The sequence below is a fragment of the Phodopus roborovskii genome, unplaced genomic scaffold, assembly GCF_943737965.1.
Source record: "Phodopus roborovskii unplaced genomic scaffold, PHOROB, whole genome shotgun sequence".
In the NCBI taxonomy this organism is placed as follows: domain Eukaryota; kingdom Metazoa; phylum Chordata; class Mammalia; order Rodentia; family Cricetidae; genus Phodopus; species Phodopus roborovskii.
In genome coordinates this window covers 11,858,092-11,867,805 of record NW_026126460.1, presented here as the reverse complement: position 1 = coordinate 11,867,805, position 9,714 = coordinate 11,858,092, and the positions used below count along the sequence as shown (strand labels likewise).

Here is a 9,714-nt window from a genome sequence, read left to right as displayed (position 1 = left end):
GAGAGAAGTGGCCCGATGGAGGCCCTGGAAGCAGGCGTTTCAGAAACCAGAAGCTTCTAGGAAAGTGAGCCCGATACTGGCAAGCAGCCGCAGAAAACTCCTGAAGGACTTGGAACCAGGTTTCCCGCCCGGGTTCTCTAGGCGGCCTTATTAGCATTGACCACGCCCCCACCGCTTCCCGGCCCACTATTGGCCGACGCTCTTCCGCTGCCCGCTCTGGGCGGGGCCTCGGGGCGCTCTGGGAGAGGCCCGGCCTGCCGGGCGGTGGGCGGGGACGCTCGGAGCGCGCGGTGGGGCGGCCCAGCTCGGGGCAGGGCGGGAGGGGGCGGGCCCGGGGCGGGGCCTCCCGGCGGGCATTAGAGGCAGGTGACCCGGGCGGGGCGGGAGAGGGCAGTCAGCCTGCGGCCGTGGCTTCTCCGCTGCCGTCGCGCACCGTTCCGAGCTCACTGGAGGTGGGCGAAAGAGTGCGAGAGCGCGGGGGAGGAGCCGAGCGGGGCGCGTCCTGAGAAGAGCCGCCACCGCCCCCCGGAGTCTGCTGGAGCGCGGAGCCCCCTGCAGGGGAGGCGGTGAGCGGCTGGCGGGACGCGGCGGCGGGCGGACCATGCAGTCCCGGCCCGGCCAGTGCCGGCTGCTCGCAGTGCTGTGAAGTGGCGGGGTCCCCTCCAGCCGCCGCACCCCTCCGCTTTCCAGCCCAAGTGCTGCCCGGCGCCCTTGCCCTTCGTCTGGGCTCCGGGACACCGGTGGGAGGCACGGCCTGTCCCTGCCCTGCTCTGCCCGAATCATGCAGGGGGGGCCGAAGGAAGAGAAGGCGACTGACCGGCCCGTGCTGGCCGTGATCGAGGGGCAACCTGCTCTCTGAAACGCTTCCCACCTGCTGCCATGTGTCGCCGCCACAGGTACCTAGCTTGTCGTTAAACTTTTCCAGCTCTGGCCGGATTCGGAGTCTCGGGACGGAGGAGCCCGACTGGCTGCAGACATTGCCGCCCAGCAGGATCCTTAGAGGTAAGAGCCCGCGTCTTCCCCTAATCCCAGTTCTCCCGGTTTCTCTGCCCCTTTCTCGGGGACTGAGCTCTCTGGCCCCAGGCACAGCCTGCAGGGCCGGGCAAGGAAAGCGAGGCGGGCGTGGGGAGTGGGGTGCGGGGAGTCTGAAGTTTGGCTCCAGGAGGTGGAGGGGAGGAAAGGAGTTAATCTAGAGATTGGAGACCGCGTACGGAGACCGAGTGGTTGGCGCTCCTCTAAGAGGAGTGTTTGCGATTTTTCTTCTCCCCCTACCTTCTCTTTTAAGAGTTGTGTCCTTGGAATCGGAGCCCTAATCATCTCTCTAGCCCTATCTGGAGTGGAGCGCTGCCGGCGGAGGCAGCGCCTTCCCGAGGCAGTTTATCTTTGGACGGATTTCTTTAAGAGAAAAAGAAACCAACAGGTTGCCAGCCCGAGCGTCACACTCAAGATTCCGGAGAGGTGGAAGCCGGGGCCGCGGATTCGTCGGTCATCGCCGACCCTCTCGGGCAGCGGGAGGCAGGGGGAAGAAGGGGGCGATGGCTCGGCCCGACCCGTCCGCTCCGCCCTCACTGCTGCTGCTGCTGCTAGCGCAGCTGGTGGGCCGGGCAGCGGCTGCCTCCAAGGCCCCGGTGTGCCAGGAAATCACGGTGCCCATGTGCCGAGGCATCGGCTACAACCTGACGCACATGCCCAACCAGTTTAACCACGACACGCAGGACGAGGCAGGCCTGGAGGTGCACCAATTCTGGCCTCTGGTGGAGATCCACTGCTCACCGGACCTGCGCTTTTTCCTGTGCTCCATGTACACACCCATCTGCTTGCCCGACTACCACAAGCCCCTGCCACCATGCCGCTCGGTGTGCGAGCGCGCCAAGGCCGGCTGCTCCCCTCTCATGCGCCAGTACGGCTTCGCCTGGCCGGAGCGCATGAGCTGCGACCGCCTCCCTGTTCTAGGCGGTGACGCCGAGGTTCTGTGCATGGATTATAACCGAAGCGAAGCCACCACCGCATCCCCCAAGTCCTTCCCGGCTAAGCCCACTCTCCCAGGCCCACCAGGGGCGCCATCTTCCGGGGGCCAGTGCCCCTCCGGAGGTCAGTCTGTGTGCACGTGCCGCGAACCCTTCGTGCCTATCCTGAAGGAGTCACACCCTCTGTACAACAAGGTGCGCACCGGCCAGGTGCCTAACTGTGCAGTGCCCTGCTACCAGCCATCCTTCAGCCCCGATGAGCGCACGTTCGCCACCTTCTGGATTGGCCTGTGGTCTGTGCTGTGCTTTATCTCCACATCCACCACTGTTGCCACCTTCCTCATCGACATGGAACGATTCCGCTACCCTGAGCGCCCCATCATCTTCTTGTCAGCCTGCTACCTGTGTGTGTCGTTGGGATTCCTGGTGCGCCTGGTCGTGGGCCATGCCAGCGTCGCCTGCAGCCGCGAGCACAGCCACATCCACTATGAGACTACTGGCCCTGCTCTGTGCACGGTCGTCTTCCTCTTAGTCTACTTCTTTGGCATGGCCAGCTCCATCTGGTGGGTCATCCTGTCTCTCACCTGGTTCTTGGCGGCTGGCATGAAGTGGGGCAACGAAGCCATCGCAGGCTATGCCCAGTACTTCCACCTTGCTGCCTGGCTCATCCCCAGCGTCAAGTCGATTACAGCGCTGGCCCTAAGCTCTGTGGATGGGGACCCTGTGGCCGGTATCTGCTATGTGGGCAACCAAAACCTGAACTCGCTGCGTGGCTTTGTCCTGGGTCCACTGGTACTCTACCTGCTGGTGGGCACGCTCTTCCTTCTGGCGGGCTTCGTGTCACTCTTCCGCATCCGGAGCGTCATTAAGCAGGGTGGCACGAAGACGGACAAGCTGGAGAAGCTCATGATCCGCATCGGCATCTTCACTCTGCTCTACACGGTGCCAGCCAGCATTGTGGTGGCCTGCTACCTGTATGAGCAGCACTACCGAGAGAGCTGGGAGGCGGCCCTCACCTGCGCCTGTCCAGGACCTGATGCAGGCCAGCCGCGCGCCAAGCCCGAGTACTGGGTGCTCATGCTCAAGTACTTCATGTGCCTGGTGGTGGGCATCACGTCGGGAGTCTGGATCTGGTCCGGCAAAACCCTGGAGTCTTGGCGGCGCTTCACCAGTCGCTGCTGCTGCAGCTCAGGGCGGGGCCACAAGAGCGGTGGCGCTATGGCCGCAGGGGACTATGTGGAGGCCAGCGCCGCGCTCACCGGCAGGACCGGGCCGCCCGGCCCCGCCGCCGCCGCATACCACAAGCAAGTGTCCCTGTCGCATGTCTAGGAGGCCTGGAGGCCGAGGCCCAGGGACAGTGCCGGAATTGAAGGAGGGGGTTGTTTTGCTTGGTAACTTTGTGAAGGTCACTTCCGTTTACCTTCTTGGTGCTGATGCCCCCTCCCTGAGGGGCTTGGAGAGGGAAAGGGGCCGGTTTCAAGAGAGTACTTGTCCCCCAGTCTTCTGCCATGGGGCGTGCAGTGTATTCTAGTTTGTATTTCTTACTGCCTTCTTTAGAAGAACCCTGTTTTTAATTTATATGTATTTTAATTTTTAACATTGTTGCATTTTGGCAACAAAATTAACCTTTGCTTTGGGGGCTTCACAATCCTCAAGCTGTCATTGTAAAGAGGTTACCCTCGGTTCAGGTTTCTTTGGTTGTGTGGTTTGAATTGGGAAAATATATTTCCTATATGTGTGTCTTTTGTTGTTGTTGTTTGTTTGTTTATGTGAACAGTGAAAGGCTGCTGTGACTGGGAAGGTGTGGAGTATCTTTTTTATGATTATTTTTTTAAACTAGTTTTTCCTTACACTGCTTAAAATGTCCAGGACACATAGAGGCCATAGGCCATCTGCTAGTTCTGTGTATAACCCCCTCCCCCCCCCACCTCCCCGGGAATGGAGCTTGATGTGGGTTAGGACCATCCCCAAGTTACAAGGTTGGGGAGCTAAAGATTTTGTGAGCCTCCTTAACCTTGCAAGCGCTGGGCTCCCTTCAGCCTGGCCGCAGTCATGCTCATTCCTAAGAGCCCGCGCCTCGTCTTGACTATGTTAGAGGTGGCACTATAGAGCTGGACATAAACATTTGCCATAGTGAGCGAGCGAGTGCCCGAGGGATGGCGATTGGTTGAATGTGAATTCTGAGCTGGTGAGGTGACTGGCGAGGTGCTGAACTTTGTGCCGGAGAGGGAGTGGGTGGTTCTTAATGAGCTCCAGTGATCCCTTATTATTTTTAAAGAAACTTGTGCTACAAATTTCAGTAAAAGTAAAGCCACTCCCTTCTTCTGGAAGTACTTAGGAACCCTTGCTAAAGGGGGCTCCCTTTTAGAGTAAAGGACGAAAAACGGATATGCTTCCAGTAATTAAAGTAAGTTCCCATTGCTGTTTATCTGCTCCTCCCACCCCACCTCCTTTATCATGCTAAACAGTCTTTCTCGCTTTTCTTATTCCTCCTCCCGGAGAGCGGTGATTAGAAACCACACCCACCCTCTAAAGAGGTGCTGCAACTGGAGGGAGCTAGGTACCTGAGAACAAACATGGGCTTGGAGGAAGGAAAACAAGTGTCCCTGAATTCAGGGCTAGTTTAATGCCAGATGGCCCCAAAGCAGCAACACGGATCCCTGGTAGTCTCTGGAAAATAAACAGGACCCATAACTTAAGCTCGGTAATATGGGCAGTTGTAATGCTACTGCTGGAGGTACCGTCCCTCACCTCGGATTTCTTTTCCTCTTCTGAGAAAGCCTCAACACCTCCCCCCCCCCAGTCTTTCTGCTATTAGAAAAGTCTGTTTGCTTTCCTAATCTGTTTAACCATTCATTCACTAAGAGTGTGAGGCCAGTACTGGGAAAGAAGTGCCAGTGACCAAGGCAGAGTAGAGATTGAATTTAGGAAGCTAAAATGGCCAAGCAATTAAAACTTCACAAAGCTTCCCAAGAAAAACAGCTGGAGTCTAGGCATCCCGGTTTTCATTTGCAGCAAATGGGGGTAAGCTTGAATCTGCTTTACCTCCCAGGTACTGAGTGGAGAAATGCATAGTTCCCACTGGGAATTTAAATGCTTAAGGCCTGAGTCTTAAGGTTGCTTGGAAGCTGTTCATGTTTGTAAAATTCACTACCCTTACTGACTCTTGAGCCGAAATTAAAACTTCAGTAGCTCCCGAAAAACCTCGTACACCTAGCTACAAAGCTCTGTAATGAATGTCTTATTCTGTTTATTTTGAAACCTCTTCCGGGAAGCCCAATAGGCTCCCTGTCTCAGCACCACAAATGCTGTTTTTCAGATGAGGCTCTTTTCTTATCACCTTGACCCCTTGGTTTGTTTAGCATGACTTCCTGGAATCTGCTGCCCAAGTCAACTGTGCCTAGTCTGGGTTGTTCCCTCTTCAGGAAGAAAACTGTGGAGGAATCTAGAAAAGATGTACAGTGTATCTAAAAGTTGTGGGATGAAGTGATGAAAGTGATTTAATTCACTTTTTAAAAAAATGATTATTTTTTTCAACATGCCAAAGCGAGAAAAAAAAGAACAATTACTTCCCTTTGAAAAAATAAGAAAGCTGAAACAGATGCCATGCCAAGGCGATGGATTAGGTTTGGAAGGAGCCTCAGAGGTCTCTTTTGTTTCCTGTCCTCCTCTTTCCTCTTTTCCTTTCTCTCCTACCCTAAGGAGACAAAGAGAGCCCACCTGCTTCTCTGAAGGCTTACTGACTTGGGCTCTAGTCTGCTCTAGGGGAGGGGAGGAGGGAGCTGCGTGTGTGGGTGTGTGGATGGTCACCCCCTCTTTCCGCCACACATTTTCCTCTACTTTGCATTTCTGTTGTGGTAACAATAAAGGGATCGACACGAAGATCTGTAGGGCAGTCCAGCAACATCTGCCCAGCAGGGAGGAGTTGTGCTGGTTCCAGCTGCAGTGTGCATGTTCTAGCCGCCCCTGCTCACCTCTCTGAGCACTATGATGCTACACAGGTTAGAGGGTGAAGTTAGGTAGTCTAAAGAAAGAGATGGGACCTCGCTGATACCGCTGGCCAAATGTTAGGGAGGTTTTTATTATTAGTATTTAATTTTATAGTAGTTCCCTCCTCATATTTTGAAGTTGTCTAAATTGGATGAAAATCATTTTTCTTGGTGCCTTAATTGGTTTCTTCTTGCAACCCTTTTGTCATAGTTTGATGTGACCATTGCCAGTGACCAGGGCCTGTGTATGCCTTGTGTGTAATTGTGCACATGTACAAGCTCAAATAATGTGCCTATGGCACTTGTTCTAAGTTGGTATTCATTAGGCTGTTCCCTCCTGGGCCAGGGCAGCACTAATCTTGACACTGGCTGCCAGGAGACAACGTCATGGATCATATACCGAACCTTAATAACAGCATCTGTGACCTGCACTGGCGAGTGTAGAATGGGAACCCCAGAGCTAGGAAGCACAGTTGTGTATTTTAATGAACTACTGGCTCTGCTAAGGAGGCCTCTTTCACTTTTGTGCTCTGCAGAAAGACCAAGGGGGGTAGGAGGGACAAAGCTTTGAATAAGTGCTTTCTAACACCGAACATGGCAAACAGGACTGAGCACATCACAAATCTAGGCAGGTGTGAGGTACGGTGGCTAAGAATTGCCTGCTGCCTCTCTGTGTCCTTTCGTCTTCGTAGTCCAATCAAGTGATCCTGGGAAAGAAACAGCCTGGGTTGGGGAGGACAGCTCAGAAAGAAAATTCTATCAAGACATTAAAGAAGGGTGAAGGGTAGGCAGGATGTGACTAACCTGATTTGAGCTCTCAGAATCTTCTGTAGCTGGATGACAATTGCAGGATCTTTTTTTTTTTTTCTTTTCCATCCAGGATAATGTCTGTCTGTGGTACATCATTTTAAGACAATATTAATTCATGTTATTATAAACTATGTATAGTATGTATGTTTTGTGGGTGTGTATATAAGTAATATATATTATATATACATATATATATATATATGAGAGAGATTTAGTGACTTTTGATACGGGTTGGTGCAGGTGAATTTATTACTGAGCCAAATGAGGCACATACCGAGTCAGTAGTTGAGTCCAGGGCATTCAGTGCTGTGTATATGATCTGTATACATGTATAGTGCCTATCTCGTGCAGTAAGAACCATCGCTGTCACGCCAAATCCAGCACTCACAAGTCAGAGCCAGTGATATTTTATTTGTTAGACAATCAGCTTGAATTTATAGGTAATGACTGGCAATGATTATAATTCTGAATCCATAACACTAACAAAAGGAAACCCAGAGTATCTTGGAGAGAATTTTGTTTTGTTTTGTTTTGTTTTGTTTTGTGCCTGGAAGTACAACAGCAATTGTATATGGTTATGTTAGTATCAAGATCCTTAACTTGTTGACTTTATGATTTTGGAAATTTTTTGTATATTTGTGGGAAGGTAAAATAATGGTTTAAGATTTTTATCAAATATGGAGATTAGTTATTTATGAAAAGCAAAGAAATGTCTATTTTTGTTTCTTTGTTCCCAGTTCATGTAGATAACTTTTTAAAATGCATTAAAGCAGCGGTGATGAAAACACAGTAATGCTGGAGTGTCTTTTTCCCCTCTTTATGGAGAAATGCTTTGCTTTCTAAGAGTATCTGAGGTGCAGATTCTAACTTGTCACCAGATGACTCGGATAGCCTTAAAGTGTAAGCAACTGAATGTTCATCAGATAATCGACCACATTCCAGCCACAAGAGGAACCCATTTCCCTCACCTGTGTTCCCTGGGTCTCTCCTGCCTTCATTGCCATTTGCTCCATTATTCATTTGAAGAAACGGAGCTCCGTGGAAGGTTGGAGGCATGGTCTGTGTTGTTTGACAGACGTGTGTGCATTGCACCTGTTTGATAAGCTGTGTGTCTTGTTGAGGGGCAGGTGTTGAACTCAAATAACTTCAAATGAGCAGCCGAGAGGGAGGACTGCAATTCATTGAGAGTGACACCCAGTTCCCTTCCCCAACCCCAGATAATTTGACTGGGTGTCAGGATGCTTATTGGTAGACTAACTTCTGCATGTGCGTTCCTGCCTCAGCAAAATCCAAGTGAGTCTGTAAGGCCATATTCTCCAGGGACTCTCTCAAGCCTTGTGGGAAAATGTGAGGCAAACATGGTTATTTAAGGCTTTAAATGTATAGGGCAGAAATATAATAATGGCTATTTAACCCAGTGTCAGTATGATTGTAATGGACTTCAGTATATGGCAGGGAGGGGGAGGCAGTCAGAAATACAGAAAGGCACCCTGCCGAAGAGCAAGTACAATTCACATACGTGGATAGAACTCTAGTATGTCTCCGCCTTGTTTTCTCTTGGCTCACTTTCACCGAGTGGAGAAAGCGGGAGAGAGTAATCAGAAACGGGAGCAAGAGCAGGGGGCACTTAAAAGCTTGGAGAAAAGGTAGCCCCCAAATCGTTGGCAATAGCACCATTCCTTTTTTTTAATGACTCAATTTACAGTTCTTTAGTTTGTCCATATGGAAGCCATGCTTAGAGGGAGAATGGTTGTGTGTGTGTGGACAGAGGATACAGGCTGATTGTTGGTTCAAATCCCAGCTCGGCTACTTATAGGCCCTGATCCAGGACACTTTTATTTCAGATTTCTCATTTGTGAAGAGAGAAGAATAGTAAGTACTTACATTTGGGGGCTCAGAAGATTTAAAGGTTAAATCAGGCAAAGGTAAGTAATGCTAGGAGTCTGCAGCTGTTCTGGTGTGGAATGGAGAGCAGCTTCCGCAGGGTGTCTGCCTAAGATCAGTATGGCTCTGAGAAATGCATTCCAGTCTCAGACCAGGTTTGGAGATTTAGTTAGGCCTGGGAGCTTAGGTGGTTTTTGTTTTTATAAAGATATTTCAACTTGGGAGTAATATTATGTACATCTAAAATTACTCATTTAAAAAAATGCATGGATAATTAAGAGTCCTTGTTTGCTCCTTACCCATTTCCTCTAATGCTAACAATCTTTTATTGTGTTTTGTTTTGAGACAGGGTCTCTCTATGTAGTGATAGCTGTCCTGGAACTATTTAGACCATAGGCTAGCCTCAAACTCAGAGATCCACCTGCCTCTGTCTCAATTGCTGGGGTCAAACATGTTAATGTCTTAACCATGGTACATGTTACAACTAAATGCTGGCCCTTTACTGTAAACTCTAGACTGAAGACACTGAACAGTAGTGTTCTGAGGTCGAGTGTTCATGATACCATATTTAGACAAGGACTTTGAGAGGTAGCTGGTTTGGTGACCCTATCGAGAAATAGAATATTTAAATTAGTCATGGAATTTCTAAGCACTGTTGAGTTGGAAGCAGCTGCTCTGGGGACTGTGGATGGGCTGGCACAGGTGAGCTCAGGGGCCAGTGAGCCTGTAAACCACAGAAAGTCTGCATTTCCTCCAACCTGGAGCTAATAGAGGGCTTTTATGGTCACCAGCATGAAGTGTGCCATGTTGGACATTCACCAAAAAAGGTTACAGCTGGAATGGTCTACTGCAACAGACCCTCAGGGGCTTGAGCCAGGTAAGGAGAGGGTGGGGGTAGGGAGGTGGGTACAACGAATCTCAGCCTTTGGAGGGATTAGTTCTACTAGAGAATAACCATTGGGACTTCAGGTGGTTTGTAGGGTAAGAAAATGGAACATCAGGGCCTTTAAAGCCATCATACTCAACCTGGGTATTCTTTGAGGGCCTCAGACATACAATATTTG

The 9,714-nt window shown here is 50.7% G+C and overlaps 1 protein-coding gene across 1 annotated transcript; it reads left to right on the top strand.

Moving 5' to 3' along the window:
- Positions 1 to 852: 852 nt before the first annotated feature.
- Fzd5 (frizzled class receptor 5) lies at positions 853 to 7,555 on the top strand. The gene is made up of 2 exons (XM_051190359.1): positions 853 to 1,002; positions 1,286 to 7,555. Exon 2 carries the CDS (start codon positions 1,536 to 1,538, stop codon positions 3,294 to 3,296), a length of 1,761 nt encoding a protein of 586 aa, XP_051046316.1. The 5' UTR covers positions 853 to 1,002; positions 1,286 to 1,535; the 3' UTR covers positions 3,297 to 7,555.
- The last annotated feature ends 2,159 nt before the right edge of the window (positions 7,556 to 9,714 follow it).